The sequence below is a fragment of the Barbus barbus genome, assembly GCF_936440315.1.
Source record: "Barbus barbus genome assembly, chromosome: 35".
Lineage (NCBI taxonomy): Eukaryota > Metazoa > Chordata > Actinopteri > Cypriniformes > Cyprinidae > Barbus > Barbus barbus.
In genome coordinates, this window is record NC_136763.1 from 28,237,582 (window position 1) to 28,260,791 (window position 23,210).

At 42.1% G+C, this 23,210-nt stretch overlaps 2 protein-coding genes across 3 annotated transcripts in view; one reads left to right on the forward strand and one right to left on the reverse strand.

Annotated features, from left to right (window-relative positions):
- Window positions 1-973: 973 nt before the first annotated feature.
- LOC306854978 (MYG1 exonuclease-like) lies at window positions 974-14,995 on the forward strand. The gene is made up of 8 exons (XM_079393338.1): window positions 974-1,020; window positions 1,685-1,938; window positions 7,718-7,830; window positions 8,724-8,883; window positions 10,508-10,657; window positions 12,174-12,296; window positions 13,070-13,251; window positions 14,798-14,995. Exons 2-8 carry the CDS (start codon window positions 1,795-1,797, stop codon window positions 14,976-14,978), a joined length of 1,053 nt encoding a protein of 350 aa, XP_079249464.1. The 5' UTR covers window positions 974-1,020; window positions 1,685-1,794; the 3' UTR covers window positions 14,979-14,995.
- A 1,824-nt stretch (window positions 14,996-16,819) lies between these two features.
- The window catches only part of LOC306855281 (uncharacterized protein), a 50,311-nt gene continuing 43,920 nt past the window's right edge, over window positions 16,820-23,210 (reverse strand). For both annotated transcript variants that reach the window (XM_079393852.1, XM_079393851.1), the window contains 3 exons: window positions 20,777-20,964; window positions 20,417-20,659; window positions 16,820-19,460 (listed from right to left, as the gene is read on the reverse strand). In XM_079393852.1, the coding sequence (XP_079249978.1) occupies window positions 19,314-19,460; window positions 20,417-20,659; window positions 20,777-20,964 (578 nt within the window). In that variant the 3' untranslated portion in view covers window positions 16,820-19,313. The remainder of the gene's footprint in view (window positions 19,461-20,416; window positions 20,660-20,776; window positions 20,965-23,210) is intronic.

Sequence of the window (23,210 nt, forward strand, 5' to 3'; positions counted from 1 at the left end):
ACACTATTACAGTATCTGACCATTGCTTAGGCACGGTTTTAAAAGCAAGGCTCATTTTGTCACAACACTACACACACACACACACACACACACACACGCAGCAGAACATCTCAGATCTTTTGCAAAACAAAATACTTTGTTCAAAACTCTGATAATTTAACAAAACCCGGTTTCAGTACTGTATGGCACACACATGGTTTATACAGCTGGATTCTGACTGAACCACTTACTGCTGTGCTCAATATTAATCACGTGCAACATTTCTATTTTTTGAGATGGAAAAAACACAGCATCATCTCTTATAGCTGGATATGGCCACTTCATCCACATCACAGTCAATGTGTGGGAGGCACTGGGATAATGACAACAGATGGTCTGGGTCGGTGTTGTAAGGAGCTATTTTAGCATGCCCCCCATGGAGGACCCCATTCTGTGTGATTACAGCATATATTGTGGTGTTACCACCACGTTGACCCAGGACATTCAAAATAGCTCTGTGGCCAAAGATGTTTCTCCTTATTCCTCTTTCTCTTGCTGCCCCATTGCCTTTCATTTTTATTGAAGATAAAACTTCACCTGTTGCCTTTTTATAGTGCTTACACCTGATTGTTGAGTTTACAGTTAAGCACCTAAGTGTCTGCACACCTGACGGCCGTGTTTGATCAATTGATTCATATGTGTAGTATTTTGGAAAGCAGTGATAAAATGTTAGATTTCTGTGTCTAATGTTGAGAAGCGTGTTTAGTGTCTTGCAAAACAATGTGTGTAGGCTAGTGTTTTGCAGAAAGTGTGAGGCTGAGAATGTGCTTATAGTTGTGCAGATTTGGGCTGAAGTTTTGCTCCTTGGCTGTCAGGTTTCACTAATTGTGAGTTATTTTTAATTTCAGTGTTTAAGCAATCATGAATGTACTGTCCAGGTGAGATCGCTTTACACTCCTGACCGACAGGTGGCGCTAACACTGCGTCTCCAGCCGCTGAACACTACAGGAGGAAGAAGAAGAAGCCGCTTACAGAATAGAGGTAAACATTTCATTTTTATTGGGTTCCAGCACATGTGGGGGTAGAGGGTAATGAGGAGGTTGATCAGATGGCAAAGAGATCTCTGAAACGTAATGTAATAGATATTAATGTATCACTGAGCAAAACTGAAGTTAAAGCAATAATAAAATCTGCTCTAAACAAAATGTGGCAACAGAAATGGGACAAGGAGACAAAAGGTAGACATCTGTATAAAATTCAAAATAAAGTTGGGGTTGAGAGAAGTAAATACGGAAGCAGAAAAGAAGATGCCATAATATCTAGGCTTCGAATAGGGCACACATGCCTTAATTATTCACTGTTTATCATAGGAAAAAGAGTTTCTGAGAATTGTGATAAATGTGGCTTGCCAGAAACAGTTGAACACGTGTTGATTCATTGCATAGAATACAACAGAGAAAGAATCAACTTTATAGAATCATTAAGATACATAGGTATTAATACACTGTCAGTAAATAGCATATTTCAAAACGCACAGAAAGAGACAAGGGTTTATAGTGCTCTAATGAGGTATCTAAGAGAAACAGAATTGCTTAACAGAATATAGTTTATGTATATAGATAGACTTTTTTTTTTATTTATTTTTTTATATATATAATTAGTTGACTTTTGCTTCACTCGGTTAACGCTTCACACTCCTGTCCAGTTGGTGGCGGTAAATGCACCATTTAGCTGGTTTGCCAACCGCCATAAAACTCCGAAAGAAGAAGAAGAAGCCGCTGAACACACTACAGGAAGAAGAAGAAGAAGAGGTTGATGCACGCGCTGCTCCGGTCGGTCAGTCACGTGTTTGTGAATAACGCTCTTCAGAGGAAGATGAAGATCGGGACTCATAACGGCACTTTTCACTGCGATGAAGTTCTGGCGTGTTTCCTCCTGCGACAGCTGCCGGAATACAAGGTGCTCTCCATCACTTCTGCTCATGATCTTACAGCTTCAGATAACGCTTTAGAGGAGAGAGAGGACTCTAGCATGAAACAGTCTCGTCTTCACATGTCCTGAACTGTGTTACAGCCCTGCATTTCGGCCCTGGCTCGGCTTTTTTACACCTCTAGGGCTTCGGGCCAATTTCCACGTCATAGTTCAGACGCGGGCCGGGCCTCGGGCCTGTTTTTGGTTTCTCCTTATTTTTATACTTTAGACATCTATCGATTAGTGATGAATAAATCGAGACCACGCGACTGAGAGCAGCTCGATGGTGTTTAGTGTCCTGCAGCAGCTGAATAGTTCTGTGTTCAAATGCACACAACAGGCTAAAGCTTGCTGCAAAACCCCAGCAAACATAACCATGAATGTGTCTGCAGGAAATAGTAAGGAGAGATTTGAATTATTTACTAATAAACTAATGTTTTCTGAGTCTGTGTCGCAAGGATGAAGCTGCTGATCCTGACTCGCCGTCTCCTCATTAGATGCGCCTTTAGAGAGAAATGCATCTTTATTGATTATGATTAAGATTATAATAAAAGAGTTTTTGTTTTTGATTGTTTTATTTGGTTAAGTGATCATTTAAAGCTTTCTATAGATATATGTATCATGTCTGTGAGGCATGTATTCTCTGCTGAAGCTCCTGTTAAAGACGCAGAAAGCACATCATGTTTTCTTTGTTTTATAAAAGAACTACCTTTTGTTGGTATTGTGAGTGCACACAAATACAAGTAGACCCTTTACAGGTCCCAATGATGTATTACTCTTATCAAAAAAAAAACAAAAATGGCAGCGCAGGCTATTTTAATTTGTTTCCACTGAAAACAATGCAAGTGTTTGTTCTGATGCCTCCATGTCCTGCAGAGCAGCTTTAGCTTCCACTCTCTGCACAAACTCAGATACATTATTATTATAGCGCAGGTTTAACGTTTAAACATCGTTATATGCTTGAACTGTTTTAGTATATCTATAGATTTTATTTTAGGCAAGTCGTGACGATCTGAGAGGTTATTGTGTAGCGTGCTGCGGGAGCTGTGGTAGATGAGCGTATAGGTGATGATCTGAGAGGTTATTGTGTAGCGTGCTGCAGGAGCTGTGATGAGCGTATAGGTGATGATCTGAGAGGTTATTGTGTAGCGTGCTGCAGGAGCTGTGGTAGATGAGCGTATAGGTGATGATCTGAGAGGTTATTGTGTAGCGTGCTGCAGGAGCTGTGATGAGCGTATAGGTGATGATCTGAGAGGTTATTGTGTAGCGTGCTGCAGGAGCTGTGGTAGATGAGCGTATAGGTGATGATCTGAGAGGTTATTGTGTAGCGTGCTGCAGGAGCTGTGATGAGCGTATAGGTGATGATCTGAGAGGTTATTGTGTAGCGTGCTGCGGGAGCTGTGGTAGATGAGCGTATAGGTGATGATCTGAGAGGTTATTGTGTAGCGTGCTGCAGGAGCTGTGATGAGCGTATAGGTGATGATCTGAGAGGTTATTGTGTAGCGTGCTGCAGGAGCTGTGATAGATGAGCGTATAGGTGATGATCTGAGAGGTTATTGTGTAGCGTGCTGCGGGAGCTGTGGTAGATGAGTGTATAGGTGATGATCTGAGAGGTTATTGTGTAGCGTGCTGCAGGAGCTGTGATGAGCGTATAGGTGATGATCTGAGAGGTTATTGTGTAGCGTGCTGCAGGAGCTGTGATAGATGAGCGTATAGGTGATGATCTGAGAGGTTATTGTGTAGCGTGCTGCGGGAGCTGTGATAGATGAGTGTATAGGTGATGATCTGAGAGGTTATTGTGTAGCGTGCTGCGGGAGCTGTGATAGATGAGCGTATAGGTGATGATCTGAGAGGTTATTGTGTAGCGTGCTGCGGGAGCTGTGGTAGATGAGCGTATAGGTGATGATCTGAGAGGTTATTGTGTAGCGTGCTGCAGGAGCTGTGATAGATGAGCGTATAGGTGATGATCTGAGAGGTTATTGTGTAGCGTGCTGCAGGAGCTGTGATAGATGAGCGTATAGGTGATGATCTGAGAGGTTATTGTGTAGCGTGCTGCAGGAGCTGTGATAGATGAGCGTATAGGTGATGATCTGAGAGGTTATTGTGTAGCGTGCTGCAGGAGCTGTGATGAGCGTATAGGTGATGATCTGAGAGGTTATTGTGTAGCGTGCTGCAGGAGCTGTGATAGATGAGCGTATAGGTGATGATCTGAGAGGTTATTGTGTAGCGTGCTGCGGGAGCTGTGATAGATGAGTGTATAGGTGATGATCTGAGAGGTTATTGTGTAGCGTGCTGCGGGAGCTGTGATAGATGAGCGTATAGGTGATGATCTGAGAGGTTATTGTGTAGCGTGCTGCGGGAGCTGTGGTAGATGAGCGTATAGGTGATGATCTGAGAGGTTATTGTGTAGCGTGCTGCAGGAGCTGTGATGAGCGTATAGGTGATGATCTGAGAGGTTATTGTGTAGCGTGCTGCAGGAGCTGTGATAGATGAGCGTATAGGTGATGATCTGAGAGGTTATTGTGTAGCGTGCTGCGGGAGCTGTGGTAGATGAGCGTATAGGTGATGATCTGAGAGGTTATTGTGTAGCGTGCTGCAGGAGCTGTGATGAGCGTATAGGTGATGATCTGAGAGGTTATTGTGTAGCGTGCTGCAGGAGCTGTGATAGATGAGCGTATAGGTGATGATCTGAGAGGTTATTGTGTAGCGTGCTGCGGGAGCTGTGATAGATGAGCGTATAGGTGATGATCTGAGAGGTTATTGTGTAGCGTGCTGCGGGAGCTGTGGTAGATGAGCGTATAGGTGATGATCTGAGAGGTTATTGTGTAGCGTGCTGCAGGAGCTGTGATAGATGAGCGTATAGGTGATGATCTGAGAGGTTATTGTGTAGCGTGCTGCAGGAGCTGTGATAGATGAGCGTATAGGTGATGATCTGAGAGGTTATTGTGTAGCGTGCTGCAGGAGCTGTGATAGATGAGCGTATAGGTGATGATCTGAGAGGTTATTGTGTAGCGTGCTGCAGGAGCTGTGATAGATGAGCGTATAGGTGATGATCTGAGAGGTTATTGTGTAGCGTGCTGCGGGAGCTGTGGTAGATGAGCGTATAGGTGATGATCTGAGAGGTTATTGTGTAGCGTGCTGCAGGAGCTGTGGTAGATGAGCGTATAGGTGATGATCTGAGAGGTTATTGTGTAGCGTGCTGCAGGAGCTGTGATAGATGAGCGTATAGGTGATGATCTGAGAGGTTATTGTGTAGCGTGCTGCGGGAGCTGTGATAGATGAGCGTATAGGTGATGATCTGAGAGGTTATTGTGTAGCGTGCTGCGGGAGCTGTGGTAGATGAGCGTATAGGTGATGATCTGAGAGGTTATTGTGTAGCGTGCTGCAGGAGCTGTGATAGATGAGCGTATAGGTGATGATCTGAGAGGTTATTGTGTAGCGTGCTGCAGGAGCTGTGATAGATGAGCGTATAGGTGATGATCTGAGAGGTTATTGTGTAGCGTGCTGCAGGAGCTGTGATAGATGAGCGTATAGGTGATGATCTGAGAGGTTATTGTGTAGCGTGCTGCAGGAGCTGTGATAGATGAGCGTATAGGTGATGATCTGAGAGGTTATTGTGTAGCGTGCTGCAGGAGCTGTGATAGATGAGCGTATAGGTGATGATCTGAGAGGTTATTGTGTAGCGTGCTGCGGGAGCTGTGGTAGATGAGCGTATAGGTGATGATCTGAGAGGTTATTGTGTAGCGTGCTGCAGGAGCTGTGATGAGCGTATAGGTGATGATCTGAGAGGTTATTGTGTAGCGTGCTGCAGGAGCTGTGATAGATGAGCGTATAGGTGATGATCTGAGAGGTTATTGTGTAGCGTGCTGCAGGAGCTGTGATAGATGAGCGTATAGGTGATGATCTGAGAGGTTATTGTGTAGCGTGCTGCGGGAGCTGTGGTAGATGAGCGTATAGGTGATGATCTGAGAGGTTATTGTGTAGCGTGCTGCAGGAGCTGTGATGAGCGTATAGGTGATGATCTGAGAGGTTATTGTGTAGCGTGCTGCGGGAGCTGTGATAGATGAGCGTATAGGTGATGATCTGAGAGGTTATTGTGTAGCGTGCTGCGGGAGCTGTGGTAGATGAGCGTATAGGTGATGATCTGAGAGGTTATTGTGTAGCGTGCTGCGGGAGCTGTGATAGATGAGCGTATAGGTGATGATCTGAGAGGTTATTGTGTAGCGTGCTGCAGGAGCTGTGATAGATGAGCGTATAGGTGATGATCTGAGAGGTTATTGTGTAGCGTGCTGCAGGAGCTGTGATGAGCGTATAGGTGATGATCTGAGAGGTTATTGTGTAGCGTGCTGCAGGAGCTGTGATAGATGAGCGTATAGGTGATGATCTGAGAGGTTATTGTGTAGCGTGCTGCAGGAGCTGTGGTAGATGAGCGTATAGGTGATGATCTGAGAGGTTATTGTGTAGCGTGCTGCAGGAGCTGTGATAGATGAGCGTATAGGTGATGATCTGAGAGGTTATTGTGTAGCGTGCTGCGGGAGCTGTGATAGATGAGCGTATAGGTGATGATCTGAGAGGTTATTGTGTAGCGTGCTGCAGGAGCTGTGATAGATGAGCGTATAGGTGATGATCTGAGAGGTTATTGTGTAGCGTGCTGCGGGAGCTGTGGTAGATGAGCGTATAGGTGATGATCTGAGAGGTTATTGTGTAGCGTGCTGCAGGAGCTGTGGTAGATGAGCGTATAGGTGATGATCTGAGAGGTTATTGTGTAGCGTGCTGCAGGAGCTGTGATGAGCGTATAGGTGATGATCTGAGAGGTTATTGTGTAGCGTGCTGCAGGAGCTGTGATGAGCGTATAGGTGATGATCTGAGAGGTTATTGTGTAGCGTGCTGCAGGAGCTGTGATGAGCGTATAGGTGATGATCTGAGAGGTTATTGTGTAGCGTGCTGCGGGAGCTGTGATAGATGAGCGTATAGGTGATGATCTGAGAGGTTATTGTGTAGCGTGCTGCAGGAGCTGTGATAGATGAGCGTATAGGTGATGATCTGAGAGGTTATTGTGTAGCGTGCTGCAGGAGCTGTGATAGATGAGCGTATAGGTGATGATCTGAGAGGTTATTGTGTAGCGTGCTGCAGGAGCTGTGATAGATGAGCGTATAGGTGATGATCTGAGAGGTTATTGTGTAGCGTGCTGCGGGAGCTGTGGTAGATGAGCGTATAGGTGATGATCTGAGAGGTTATTGTGTAGCGTGCTGCAGGAGCTGTGATGAGCGTATAGGTGATGATCTGAGAGGTTATTGTGTAGCGTGCTGCGGGAGCTGTGATGAGCGTATAGGTGATGATCTGAGAGGTTATTGTGTAGCGTGCTGCGGGAGCTGTGGTAGATGAGCGTATAGGTGATGATCTGAGAGGTTATTGTGTAGCGTGCTGCAGGAGCTGTGATGAGCGTATAGGTGATGATCTGAGAGGTTATTGTGTAGCGTGCTGCGGGAGCTGTGATGAGCGTATAGGTGATGATCTGAGAGGTTATTGTGTAGCGTGCTGCGGGAGCTGTGGTAGATGAGCGTATAGGTGATGATCTGAGAGGTTATTGTGTAGCGTGCTGCAGGAGCTGTGATGAGCGTATAGGTGATGATCTGAGAGGTTATTGTGTAGCGTGCTGCGGGAGCTGTGGTAGATGAGCGTATAGGTGATGATCTGAGAGGTTATTGTGTAGCGTGCTGCAGGAGCTGTGATGAGCGTATAGGTGATGATCTGTGGTCTTCTTCAGGACGCAGAGATCCTCCGCAGCAGAGACGCGTCGCTCCTGAAGCAGTGTGATGTTGTGCTGGATGTCGGAGGAGAATATGATCCCAGTCAGCAGCGCTATGACCATCATCAGAGGTACACCATCATCATCATCATCATCATCATCCTCCTGCACTAGAACTGTACAGATCCTTACTGCAGCCTTTCTTCTCATCTGCCAAATACACTCACGTTATTTATCAAACCTGACCAATTAGAGAAGATGTGAATCCAGAAATGGGAGGGGAATAATTTACATTTACCAATTTTTATATGAAATGTGCCCGTCTATGCTATTTGATAGTGATAAGATATAATACTGAGGATAATAGTACTTCATACAGCTGTTTACAGATCTCATTGCCTCATTAATTTAACTGTAAATATAAATACATCAGTAGACTCCTTCCTGAGCTGATATGTAGTTGGAAGCATGCCAGGTTGTTGTTTTGTACTTTACAATAACCATATATCGAGATCAGGGCCTCTCATTACTGAATCATTTATCTTTACACATCTGTGCACTGAAAGCATTGGTGAATCCCTCATCTGTCGGTTCATGAAGGTTATTGAAGATCTGATTCCACCGCTTCGCTTCAGGAGACAGTGTTCGGTCATCAGCTTCCCAGCGTTTCCCTTCAGCACACAACACTCTGGATTATGGCACTGACTTCCTTTCAAATACGTAAACAATCAGCGACTGACAGTGAACTTGTTGAAACCATCAAACATTAAAAGGAAATTTAAAAACGTGAAAGTATTAATAAATCACCATCAGCTGACCATGAATAACACCACATGCACAGATGAATCTTTCAGCAGCAATATTACAGATGTGTTAAATATTACTGTGGTAATATATGTTAGTATATAAGAATATGCATGAATCAAGAATATTCTGGCAGCTGGAACATGGAGAGAGCCTTTAGTGTAGTGCAGTGAATGATTGATCGGTGCGTGTAGATCTGACCGTGTGTGTGTTTCCACAGGTCTTTTGTGGAGAGTTTCCACAGCTTGTGTCCAGAGAAGCCCTGGGTGACCAAGCTGAGCTCGGCGGGGTTGATTTACCTTCACTTCGGCAGAAGAGTTCTCTCTCAGCTGACGCAGCTGAAGCAGGACGAGCCGCAGCTGGAGGTGCTGTATGACAAGGTCAGTTTGAGCTCAGGAGCTGCTTATCCACTGGGGTCAGTGCTTTATATGGGCTGATAGCACCGAGCCCAGAATCACGCCGTTTCCACCGTCAGGCCAGAATCTCTGCAGCGCTTCTCTAAAACCAGCCCTTTACACGCCTCTCTGGAACAACGTCACACTACCCCATTAATTCACCAACAAAGAGAAGTTACCAGAAAACTAATCAAAAATGAAGTTTTGATATATTTACGGTAGGAAATTTACTAAATATCTTCATGGAACATGATCTTAATATCCTAATGATTTTTGTCATAAAAGAGAAATGTATAATTTTGATCCATACAATGTATTGTTGTCTATTGCTACAAATATACCTGTGCTAATTATATATGTCCCTGGAGCACAAAAGCAGTCATATGAAAGCAGTAGGGCCTGTAGATAGAGAGTATGTGTTATTTAATAAAAATATAATTATATTTTCAGAATGACACTATTTTTTTCTCAAACATAGTGTGTGGGGTAAAACTCCCCCATGCAGGGGGCAATGGGCAATTACTGTAGTTCATCTGTTCTGAACATCAAATCCTTAGTTTTTCCATCAAATGTATTCTAAATAGTTGAATAAACATGTTTGGACGTTATATTTAAAAATCTATATTAAAAAACCTCAAGATAGCATCAGGTAGCTAGTTAGCAAGCCAGTTAGCCAGTTTCTAATAGGCTGTTATAATTTTGTAATTCATAATTAGTGATTTGTATTCTTTTAAATGTTATGTTAAAACTGCCTGTACTCTGATTTTGCTATAAAAGTTTAAATGGGGTAAAACACCCCATTGGTACAAATAAATTTTTTGTTAAAAATCTAATGACATGAAAACTTCATACTTGGTTTTTAATTTGTCATTGTCACTAAAACTATGATAACGTTTCTGAACACAACTTTTGTTTCACAGAAAAAAATGACACAGTCCTTAAAGGGGGCGTTTCCCCCGCTCTATTCAGCTGCGTCTGTTTGTTTATTTGTCAACGCATACATCACATATAGAAAGAATGATCATTTCTACATTTTTTCCATCAAAAATATGATTTGAGTAGCAGAAAGAGCCCCGAACTATGATTATGGTATATATATGCAGAGCTAAATATGAACATCAAACAGTCAAGAAACGAGATTTACTGTACTGACAGATAATGTTACTAAATAAATACACGATTGCTATAGCTGATAGGCTATTTGTCTGATTTCTTAAAGCGGACGTAATTAATACCATGTTTACTATGGTAACGTTAATGGCTAGCGTGCATAGGCTTTTGCATCACTTATAAATATTTCTGCCTTGTATGGTGATCATAATCCACATCAGATCTCAATCAGAGGTTATTTGAAATACTCGCTGCTGTCTGAAAGTGAGTTTTGAGCTAAAATGTATTTTAAAAGTCTTTAATGCTGGTGTTCTAGCTGCTTTATGAAATGATTCGCGGGTCTGGTGCTCTCCAGACGCAGAGAAACTCCGCTTCTGTTCAGAACCGCTCCTCTAGCGCCCACTTTGGCCCATGGTCTTCGGCAGGCCCGCTTCTGACCCGACAGTGGAAACACGGCTAATGTTTCTCAGAGCACAGTGTCTGACTGATCTCTGTTCAGATGTATGAGAACTTCCTGGAGGAGGTGGATGCGGTGGATAACGGGATCAGCCAGTGTGATGGAGCGGTGCGTTACTCCATCAGCACCACCCTCAGCGCTCGGGTCAGCTATCTCAACCCTCACTGGAACGGCACTGACCAGGACACCGAGGTGAACCTAGCGCTTCTAACACACGCTTCACTGACCTGACACCAGAATCACCAGCACACATACCTGCAGACTCCAGCAGCGGGGATCAGATCTGCTTATACTTCTCTTTAAATTCTATTAAAATATATTTGGTAATCAGCCATTTCTGTAAACAACAGTTTTTGATTTTAGTGTTGATTTGAAACCACATTTCTGTCTATGATAACATCCTGTGAAATTGATGTATGGTAAAATCAAATTTATAGTTTACATAATGCAAGTTTTGACTTAACACATTTTATAAATATTTCAGCCTTTAGATAATTTTTCTAGGGTTGAGTCATAATCATAACTGATTATGTGTTTTATATGTAATTGGTCTAAACACAAACAGCAGACGGTCTAAATGAAAATGCAGATTCGGTTCATCTGGCCGCACTTGCACTGCAGGTCTTGATTCCCAACCCAGATTTGTTGACTCTTTCTGATTTTTGGGAACCAGCTTGCATCATTTTTTTTAAAGCTATACAGTACCTGCATTTGGATTATACACTTTGCAAACAACCCAAGGTAAACACACTGACCCAGAAAGAAGGTTGCCAGGTCTGCAAAATAAAAGCAGTCCAGTTGCTAATCAAAACTATCCAAACTAGCCATTCCCTCTGTCAAAATCACAATCCAGGGGAGAGATGGCTTTAACAGTGTAGAAGTAGCCCAGTTCTGCCCAGAAGAACACTATCTGAGTCAACATCAGACGCCACTGTCATTTCATCAGTGACTGGACAAGTGTAGATGCAGCTGGCTCTTGAAATCACACGTTACTCCTCCCAAAATGTTAAAATAATAAACGTGTGATGTTATAGCCAAATATGCCAGCACTAATGCAACACTGAGCATCTGAGCATCTCTTCAGCAAGCAGACACACAAACTGCTGCAAATGAGACTGAAAGTAAGCCGCAGACGCTCAGAACACAATCCTCTTCATTAGAAATAGTGAGAGTAACTTATCTTTCCAGTGCTGATGCTGCGGTCTTTCATCTTGAAATCAGCTGATCATCATGCAGCGCTCATCTCTTGCTTTCATTGACGTGAACTCCATTAATTGTACATTTTGAGTGTGAATTAAAGATCGGATTCATATGTTTTGCAGAGACACATTTATGTGGCCAAGTGTAAATGGAAGCGTTTGAACAAATCCGGTAGATATCCGATCAGAGAGCGCGCATGAGGTGAGCAGGTGTAAACCGGCCTGAAACCCATCTGAGAATATCAGAATCCATGTGCTGTTTTCTGCTCGCACGTTTGTGGGTTATATCGGGTCTGTGCCACACGGGAAGAAACAAAAACAGAATTGAGTCACTTGAAGCATGTAATGTAAATGCGGCCTCTGTCAGATGAGATTTGCGTTCAGTACACAACATCTGAATACGTTCCCACGCTCTGTGGAATGGGAATAGATGCGTAGCATGAAGTTCAGGTCAATATCATACATGTTTTAAAGAATATTGCTTGAATATTAAAACTTTTACATCACAGGAGGGCTTCCATAAAGCCCTGGCTCTTGTAGGAGCAGAATTCAAGGACCGCTTGGATTTCTATATGAAGGCCTGGCTCCCGGCGAGAGAGATCGTGCAGCAAGCTGTTCAGACCAGATATCAGGTGATTATCTCAACATTACAGTCCAGAGGATCTAATGTGATTGACTGATGGCTTTGTCTTGCCTACACTGCAGGCCATAGTGTACTGAAGCGGAGATGATTTTACCTGCAGACAGGTGTATGTAGCGTGTGACTGATTCACCTGTGTGAGAGTCTGAGGATCATCTGCAGTCTGTATTTAAATCATCCTCTAAGCCACTGGTTCCCTGTCCACTCAGCACAAACACACCTGATTCAGTTCATCAGCTGCTCTGAGCCAAAGCGTTTAGAGAAGTCACACTATCAAACGGACAATAAATAGACTAGAAGAGGCAAAAGACTTGGAAAAAACTTTAAGTGCATTAATTTTATTTAATTAAGAGTTTTGTGTGAGTAATACAAGATAACGATATACAGTCAAACAAATAAATAAACACAGCTTCCATCAGTAACCAGCATGCATTGCACAAGCTATTGTAGTTCACTTGCATCCAAAGGCTTTTCCTCTGTTAGTTGAAAATGAAAACGGCAGCTGCGGAGCACGTTTACGCGTCTTTAGAGCATGAGAGAGTTAAAACAACCTAATATTGTGACCCAGCAGGTGAGACTGAAGAACTGAATCTGCTCCACTTATAAAATGTTAAATCGGTGACCCAACAGACTCCAGCCGGTGTTCTTATAAAGAGTAACCCAGTTTAGCAGAAGCGGGTCCATGCAGCGTTGCTCTGCTGGTCGTGGATGGTGTTGTAGAAGCGCTGTGGTTGGTGTCTGGTGTGTAATGACTATGCTGTGCAGGTGGATCCGAGCGGAGAGCTGCTGCTGCTGGCTCAGGGCGGCTGTCCCTGGAAAGAGCATCTGTTTGCGCTGGAGAAGGAGCTAAAGGTGGACGTGCCCATCAAGTTTGTGCTGTACTCGGATCAGAACGGACACTGGAGAGTCCAGTGTGTCCCGGCCGGACTCAACACCTTCCAGAACAGGTGCGCCTTCTCCTGTTCATACCCACACCATCAGCACACAGCTTCTGTTTTACAAGAGTATACAGGTGCATGCGAAAGTTTGGGAACCCCTTGCAGAATCTGTGAAAATGTGGATAATTTTACCAAAATAAGAGAGATCATACAAAATGCATGTTATTTTTATTTAGTACTGTCCTGAGTAAGATATTTTCCATAAAAGATGTTTACATATAGTCCACAAGACAAAAAAATAGCTGAAATTATTAAAATAACCACATTCAAAAGTTTGGGAACCCTTGGTTCTTACTACTGTGTGTGGTTACCTGGATGATCTACGACTGTTTTTTTTGTTTTGTGATGGTTGTTCATGAGTCCAGAAAAATCCTCCAGGTCCCATTTATGCTGCGGCGCCCGGGGAGCAGTTGGGGGTTCGGTGTCTTGCTCAAGGGCACCTCAGTCGTGGTATTGAGGGTGGAGAGAGCGCTGGACATTCACTCCCCCCACCTACAATCCCTGCCGGCCCGAGACTCGAACCCACAACCTTTGGATTACGAGTCCGACTCTCTAACCATTAGGCCACGACTTGTCTCATGTCCACTGCAGTCATCATAACCTTCAAATTCTTTCTGATTTGAGTGATCCTTTTCTATCTAGCTAGCTAAATGTTTAACGTGAATTCTTGCAAAATATGCTGTTATATTATGGGTCGTTGGCATGAATTGTACTCGTGATGGAGCGCTCTTGGAGCGAGTGAAAACCACGACTAAAACCAGTCTTTTAAAAAAAATCCGCTCCTCGCTCCATTCAAAATCACACCGCTCCACTCACATAGCTTACTCTGATTGTGAGTAACTGTTGCTCTCATGACGGATCTATTTCAGAACCAGCCACTATCAAAATAATCTGGCTATGGGTGCGGGCCAGATATTATTGCTGGCGGGCCATTTTTGGCCCGTGGGCCGCCTGTTGCCGACCACTGATATATAAGATGTGAGAGATCTTCGAGTGTAATAACTCATATGTGACACTGAACCACAAAACCAGTCATAAGCGTCAATCTTCTGAAATTGCAGTTTATACATCATACATCAAAGCTGGATAAATACACTTTCCATTCATGTATGGTTTGTTATGATCGGACAATATTTGTCTGAGATACAACTATTAGAAAATCTGGAATCTGAGGGAGCAAAAAAATCTAAATATTGAGAAAATCATCTTTAAAGTTGTTCAAATGATTCATATTACTAATCAGAAATGAAGTTTTGATATATTTACAGTAGGAAATTTACTAAATATCTTCATGGAACATGATCTTAATATCCTAATGATTTTTGGCAAAAATGTATAATTTTGACCCATACAGTGTGTATTGTTGGCTATTGCTACAGATATACCTGTGCTGCTCATGACTGCTTTTGTGCTGCAGGGTCTCGTGTTGTAATAACTAATATTGTATTTACTGTTGCTGGTTATAAATTCTTAGCATTGAGTTTCACTGCGGGTGACGCTCTGTTCATCATGGCTGAAGCGCGAGGAGGTTGATTTGTGCTGGTCTCATCTCTAGATTGAGTCTCCTGGAGGAATGGCGAGGGGTCCGGGACGAGGCGCTGTCGGAGCTGAGCGGGATCCCCGGCTGCATCTTCGTTCACGCCAGCGGCTTCATCGGAGGGAATAAGACACAGGAGGGAGCGCTGGAGATGGCCAAGAGAACACTGCAGACTGCACCCAAACCTCTACCCAAATAAATCTGTTTTTGCTTTTATTAATGCTTTTGTTTGTATTCACTGCGGAACATGCAGAACTTTACAGTGATGTTGTTTATTATTTGCGAGGTTTATTCTTTCTGCCTCCTGTGGAAGGATTCAGTTTCACACGAGAATTACTGGACTAGACATCTAGTGATCTTTTATACAGATAATGAAAATACTGAGCTTGTTCTTGGCCTAAAAATGAACAATTTGGTCATATGTGTAAACGGTTAATATCAGACCTTAGTCAGGGTAGAGCCATATGTAATTTTGGACAGGAATGAAAATGAGGCTGTGATAGAAATAGTGCATTCAGTGGATTGTGCTGTTGTTGAACAAACTGGCAAAAGGTCTATGCCTCAGCCTTAGTTTCATATTTAATAAGGTGTTGAACCGGTTTAAGGTTTAGTGGTCATCTTCACTCCTTGATGCACTTATAGTGAAACCTCAAAGAATTATTTGTGTGTAACTAAATGTGTGTTTTTTCTGGTGTCAGACACACATATATCATGGCAGTGACTCCTGGTGCGTCTGAATACTTTCATTTATTGTTTAAATGGTAAGTTTTGCTTTTGCTCCTTTCCTTGAACATCAGTTGCCAGAACTCTAGCAGAATTAATATTATAATCAAGTAATCTGTTTGTCCAACAACCATTGTGTCATTTCATTTCAACTCTAAGAAACGGGGTACTGCTAATGTCATTAGCTGGACATTAGAGCAGGGTTCCTCAAATCTTTCCTGGAGGGCCACTTTCCTGCAGAGTTGAGCTCTATCCCTGATCAGACTCCCCTGCTTGTGGTTCTCTGATGCTCCGGTGTGTTTGAGGGTTAGAGCTGAACTCTGCAGGAAAGTGTATCTCGTGGGCCAGTGGTGAGGATCTCTGCATTACAGCATGTAGCAAATTTGGTTCGTTGAAGGGACTTTGTTTGCAAGTAGTGACCGCAGAAACCCAAACGCGTGTAATTGTACACAAAGGTGTTATGAACTAAAGCACGTAACACCGAACTAGTCTAAACAAGCATATACATGCACTCATTCATGGGGAACAGGCCATTTTTATGAGAATGAATGTTGGTGTGGACTCTCTAAGATCAGATCTGTGCATGCACACCTTTTATAAACGAGAGCCCTGATGTTGTGTAGGTCTGACCTGAGCGGCTTTGAAGTCGTTTTATCTTTCTCCTTCCAGTGATGTTTTTGCTGTAGAAAGAAATATCTTTTATTAATGGTGGACAAAATAATGTGCCAAAAAAGGCCACTAAACAAGTCATAAAATAAGTTTTGTTTAAAAAGCAACACTGAGAGCAACTTGTGGCAATACCTGAGGCTTCAGTGGGAACTTTACCAAGGGCTTTCTCATTCAGTAGATTGGCCACGAGATGTCGCCGATTAGACCTAGAATTGGACCTGCTATTTAAAAAAAAAAACAGGACACAAAAAACGAAGCAGACAACGACTGATTTAGTTACATAAATTGGATAAGAAAACCAAAGCCTAAGCTACAATGGCCTGCAGACATGGGCTTTATTACTTGCATGTAAAGCACAGGCTTGCTCTGCCTTACCTCTAGATCATGTGGTGAAATTGACATATTTCTCTATGGTACTCTGATACTGTTTGTTATCTGCAAGTCTCCTGTGTCACACCGGACCAAACAACAGCTATAACAAGCTCTTTTCTAAAGCCACATGTGTGTCTGGAGTGGACTTTCAGTTAGTGCTCAAGAGCATCTATTAACACGGATTCACCCAGCAGCTTATTTACATTTTAAATATGCCATATGCCAATAGTCATGGCTAAAGTCTGCTTCCACCATGAAATATAACCAGACAATGTACTGTATGGAGAGACTCACATTTATTTTAGGAAAAAATTTAACAAGTATTGGGAAAATGTATGTATATATACACCATTAAGACAAGTGATATATTTTATATCAAGTGCATGCTGAAAATGTTCTGTGACCTGACATTGCAACGTGTGATGACCTTATGCTCTCTGTTTTCAGTAATTATAACATCCAGCTTCATATTTAGAGATGCACCGCTTTGAAAAAATCTTTAAAAAGTTGTGATAATAAAAATCTGCTACTCTTCCTTGAAGACATAAACTCCAGTTCCAGGAGACTGTCCACTACAGCGGTAGACAAACATCAGGCAAACACACTTCAGGACGTCCAGTATCCTCTCAGGCTGATCTTCAGATCCTTGAGGTCGTGGAGAGGACTGTGGTCGGATAATGTCCTGCAGTGACCGGCCGCTGTTGTCTGCACCGAGGTCAACTTCTCATCTGGAGGCTTCTGTGTTCACATGCAAGGGTCTGTACTGGACACATCTTTGAATAGCAGAGTGGTTTGATGTCTTTTTAGCTGACCGCTTAGCTACAAAGGTACCCATAATGAAAGTTCAGAGTAATCTGATGAATATGGATGAGGCCAGCGTCCAGAGAGCGGTCAGTCCTTCAGTATCGGTCTGCTTGTGAACCACACTGAAGATGGCTGAGCTGAAGACTCAAAGAAGAGAGGGTCCAGATCTGACAAGCAGCGTCCCAGCAGAGCATCAGTGTTTCAGCGTCTTCTGTTGTATCCTTGTGATGAAAGGATGAATAGTCGACCCGGTCTCGATCAATCGGAGAAACTAGTGATGATCAGTGTGCGCTGGATCTCAGACGTTTGCTTTAGTCTTTCTTTCACATCTGAACAATGATCGTTTTGTCTTCTCGTTCTGCTTCTTCTGTACATCACAGTTATACAGTGTGTTATCTGTGACGTTGCTTTGTCACTCTGATATCCTCATTGACTCATAAGGGCATGCTATAAAATCATAAACATAAGAAGAACCATCAAAGATATACCAACTTTACTCTATTTTATAGAAATGATTCTGTGTTGTTGCTACGGTAAAAAGTCATAGAAAAACAGAGCACAAATGTTGAAATGTACTAAACATAAATACACTAACCAGACTGCACTACTGCACAATGTTATTTATACACAGATGTATTATCTGAAAGATTAATGACCGTCATAATGAACTATTTTACTTAAGCTGTGATGCTGTTTTTCTTTATTTTCCAAGAAAACAAAGACAAAATAAATCAACCCACCTCTGAAACCCAATACTATATAGATGAACAAAGATGTACTATCCTTTTTATTTGACCAAAAAAACAAAACGCATTTAAAAAGCAACAACACATAGACGCAAGTAAGATGGGTTATGTGCTCTGACCCCCCCTGTGTCTAAGAGTGCTTCTAAAACTAAACAAAAGAATCTCTAGGTTGTACATTTTTAACATTTTCATTCATTAAAAGCATAACAAAATAAAAACAATAATACGACAGCTCTTTAATTTCTTTTCCACTATCACATACATAGGTTTTCAAAGACAGCATGCGAGATCAATGGAAGGTCATTTCACCAAATGTGCTTAGGGCCATTCAATAAAGTACTTTTATAAAGAGTAGCATAAACAGGGAAAAGAACTACTTTATCTTTTCAGTTCTGACCAGAGCACAGTCTGGCTTAACGCATTAAGGCTTTTCTTTTTCTGTGATGGTTTTTTACAGCGTGAGGTAGCTTACATAGAAAACTCAAGACTGGGCCACATGTGTGGAAGGTCTCTTTAAAAGTACATTGAATAGCGTGACATAACAGGGCTGTGGGGACTGAAGAAAAAAACTAACTTTAATGCACGAACACATATACACAAATAAACAATTAGATGTCTATTATTTATCTGGCCTCTGGAAAAAAGTGCAGGTTGTTTCATAAGATTAGCACCATTGATTATTTTAATACACAGTAATTTACTTACACTGTGGTGATAAGAAAAACGAACACTTGCATGCGATTGTCAAAGTTCAGGCTGTTGTAAAATGCACGTGAGTCCAATAATTATAGAAGAAAACGATACAAATACTTAGTGTGGGACTCACTGATGTACAACTCTTGATTCAAATGCACAGAGGGAAATAGCACCTTAACAATAAATAAATAAAACCCAGACACACTTCTGCCTCTGTGGTTTCTCTGTGGTTTCTCTGTGGTTTCTCTGGCTTCTCCCTTATGTAGCGTTGCGTTGGGCTGTGAGATGTCCCAGAGTGCCGAGGGTCGAGACGCTGTCTGCCCGTCAGTCACAGATGAGTAATGCTAGTGCCTATCAGTGCATTTCCTAAAAATACTTTCGGAAACACTTCTTTTCTAGTCATAAAGATGTCCCACTTAAAAATGTCTAGATCTTTAGTTTCTCTCTTTCTTTGTTCCTCGCTCTCGAGTGTGTGTTATCTCTCTAATTCTGTCTGTATCCCGGTTTAATTTGTTCCTCTGTCTTTACAAGAAACAGACGGCACCCACGTCCACTCCAAACTCCTGATGAGCTCCTCCAATATCCATAGGTGCAATGTCCACAATGGGCAGGCGTGAAGTCTTCTGGGATTTGTACTCGATGACCGTCTTGCTCCATTGTCCTGTGTGTTTCTGTAGGGACAAAACAACTCTGTAAGGAGCCTGTGCACACAGATCATGTTTTTGCACTCAACTGAACTGCTTCTCTATTGTTTTTGTATGTAAACGTGAGCACCACGCAAGCGTTTGTGAGACTATACATCAGTTAACCAACAAAAATTTGAATGTTCAATTAAATTATAATGGATGAATGTATGTGACCCATTAAAAATAAATGTTTCTTTTCAGTGGTTTAGTTTCAGTTAATTAAAAAATTAACATAACATAAAAGGAAAACAAAAGTCTGTTTTGTTTATTTTTTATGGCCACACCACAAGTTCAAGGAAATAGAGACACATCCTGTTTGTTTTCTATATTATAACAATTCATGTTTTGTTCTTTCTGTGAGTACACATGAATAAAAGCAAAACCGTTTACCATTTCAAATGCTGTCTTCTACTATCTTTATGACCAAAAATGACAGAATATTACTTTTTTTTCCACTGTAATAAGGACAATATCTGTGATCGCGCAGATTTTCTTTCTCTGGGCGATTTGAATTATATGTGAAGTGTAATTTTTATCCATACAGTAAACGTTTTAAAAATAGATTTGAAAAAAAAAAAAAAGTAGTGTTCAGCTTGTGTAAATTGCGAGAGCTTCACAATATTAGATATAAAGATCAGAAAAAGCCCACGTACACTGACCCATAGACCCTGTCCTCAAAAGAAATCAGGACAGAAGTGGTCGAAAGTGCACAGAAGAGACTGATTAAAACAGCAGGTGTGAACGAGAATGTGTCTCCCTCGTCTACTCGTGATCTGATCGACCAAAATGTATCTTAACACCAGCTGTAAACAGGGCCTTTGTATCATTTAGCTGCAACGGAACAGTTCTGGAACTATTATGGTTACATTCACTTTTATTATTATTATTATTATTATTATTAAATTCTTGATTCCCAAGCCTGATCAGAAGTGTTTCTTCACCTTGCAACCATCCTCAAGAACAGTATATGTGAAGCGGCTGTTGCCCTCAGCGCGGATCTCCACATCATTGGACCCCTGCAGCAGCAGAGCTTTCTTCAGGTTTCCAGTGGCCTCATCCATGTAAGCAATGCTGTTCTTGCAGTGGTAGGTGAGGTTCTGCGAGGCCTCTGTGGACAGCAGTCTCAGGAAAGTCATCTGAATGCTTGCTGTATTAGGTGCCAGATTGTCGTCTCCATAGCCAAACTGGAGGGAAAACAAAAGAATGCACATCAGACAGAAATGATCTAAATCCTAAAGAATAGTTCTGAATAGTCCTGAATCAACTCAAGGGTCAGCAGGATCAGAACGAGAGAGACTCACATGGAATCCACCATTCATAGCTTCTCCAAACCAAACGTGTTTGCGCTCAGCACCCTTGGAAGTCCACCAGCTCTTGCGTGGGATATTGGTGGGCTTTGGATAAACGCAGGTCTCGCCGGTCTCCATGTTGCAGAAGACCTTCATAGCATCAACGGTGCAGCCCTGGTTAGGATCAATCCAGTATTCACCTGCAGAGAGACAAAATGTTTTTTCCCGCACATATTCCTTGTAATTTATCAAGACAGAAGCCACCCCTCCCACATTTGAGAATTGGCTTATTAGTCTCCAGGACGTTACGCTCCATCTGACTAGTAAGCCAACTCTCAAATAACTGCTATGATGACTTTTGTTCTACCCACTTAAAAGACAGAAGTACTTGCGTTGTCCAATCTATACAGACTGTGTCTGTTCCCTGAATAGCGAGGTCAAAATATAAATTTAATGCAGGATCTAGAAAAAATCTGATCGTGATTAAACCAGAAAAATGCTAAATAAATGAACAAAAACTATTTTTAAAGCTTGGGCTACTAAACATTAGATCACTCGCACCCAAAGCTGTTATTGTAAATGAAATGATCACAGATAATCATTTTGATGTATTCTGCCTGACTGAAACCTGGCTGAAACCAAATGAATATTTTGGTCTAAATCTCCACCAAGTCTACTCCACCAAGCTACTGTTATAAACATGAGCCCCGTCAGACTGGTCGTGGCAACAATATATAGTGATATTCTCAATGTTACTCAGAAAACAGGATACAGGAGGGTTAACTCATTCTAAATACTTCTGCTTAATGTTACACTGTTAGATATGCAGAAGAAATCTCTCTCATCTCTTGCTCTGGCTACTGTGTATAGACCGCCAGGGCCATATACAGATTTCCTAAAAGAATTTGCAGATTTCCTCTCAGATCTATTGGTTAATGTTGATAAACTGCTAATTGTCGGAGATTTTAACATTCACGTTGATAATACAAATGATGCGTTAGGACTTGCGTTTACTGACCTAATAAACTTTTGGAGTCAAGCAAAACGTCACCGGGCCCACTCATCGCTTTAATCATACGCTAGATTTAATTATATCGCATGGAATTGATCTTACCGATATAGATATCGTACCTCAAAGTGATGATGTTACTGATCATTTCATTGTATCGTGCATGCTGTGTATTACTGATATTAATTATATGGCTCCGCGTTATCGTCTGGGCAGAACTATTGTTCCAGCCACCAAAGACAGATTCACAAATAACCTGCCTGATTTATCTCAACTGCTCTGTGTACCCATAAATACGCATGAACTAGACGAAATGACTAGCAACATGGGCACTATCTTCTCTAATACATTAGAAGCTGTTGCCCCCCTCAAATTGAAAAAGGTTAGAGAAAAATGTACTGCGCCATGGTACAACAGTTATACTCATTCTCTCAAGAAAGAAACTCGTAATCTTGAGCGCAAATGGAGAAAAACTAAATTAGAAGTTTTTAGAATTGCGTGGAAAAACAGTTTGTCCAGCTATAGACAGGCTCTAAAAGCTGCCAGGGTAGAGCATATCCACAAACTCATAGATAATAACTAAAACAATCCAAGGTTCTTATTTAGCACAGTGGCTAGATTAACAAATAAACAGACGGATAGCATCAGAAATACAATAACAAATGTAGATTCTACTGCGTCTAGTATTTCAGCTTCATTCATCACACCCAAAGAAAAACTGCCGTGCTTTACAACTATAGGACAGGAAGAGCTAAATAAACTTATCAGTGCATCTAAACCAACAACATGTTAATTAGTGTGTTAACCAACAACATGTTATAAATACGGGAAGTCGTGGCCTAATGGTTAGAGAGTTGGACTCGTAATCCAAAGGTTGTGGGTTCGAGTCTCGGGCCGGCAGGGATTGTAGGTGGGGGGAGGGAATGTCCAGCGCTCTCTCCACCCTCAATACCACGACTGAGGTGCCCTTGAGCAAGACACCGAACCCCCAACTGCATAAATGCTGCCCACTGCTCCGGGTGTATGTTCACAGTGTGTGTGTTCACTGCTGTGTGTGTGTGTGTGCACGTTGGATGGGTTAAATGCAGAGCACGAATTCCGAGTATGGGTCACCATACTTGGCTGAATGTCACTTCACTCTTCATTAGATCCTGTACCCACTAAACTACTGAAAGAGTTGTTACCTGTAGCAGAAGAACCGCTTCTCAATATTATTAACTCATCGTTATCTTTAGGTCATGTCCCAAAACCATTCAAGATGGCGGTTATTAAGCCTCTTATTAAGAAACCACAACTATATTCTAATGAACTGGCAAATTACAGACCCATTTCAAATCTTCTGTTTCTGTCTAAAATTTTAGAAAAAGTTGTGTGTGCTCAATTGTGCTCCTTTTTGCAAAAAAATGATCTCTATGAAGAATTTCAATCAGGTTTCAG

Bases quoted from the DNA above. Each gene is read 5' to 3' on its own strand.
- LOC306854978 (XM_079393338.1), top strand. From the start codon at position 1,795: ATGCACGCGCTGCTCCGGTCGGTCAGTCACGTGTTTGTGAATAACGCT. The intron at 8,884-10,507 runs GTCAGTTTGAGC...ATCTCTGTTCAG, and splicing joins TGGAGGTGCTGTATGACAAG to ATGTATGAGAACTTCCTGGA. The intron at 10,658-12,173 runs GTGAACCTAGCG...TTTACATCACAG, and splicing joins GCACTGACCAGGACACCGAG to GAGGGCTTCCATAAAGCCCT.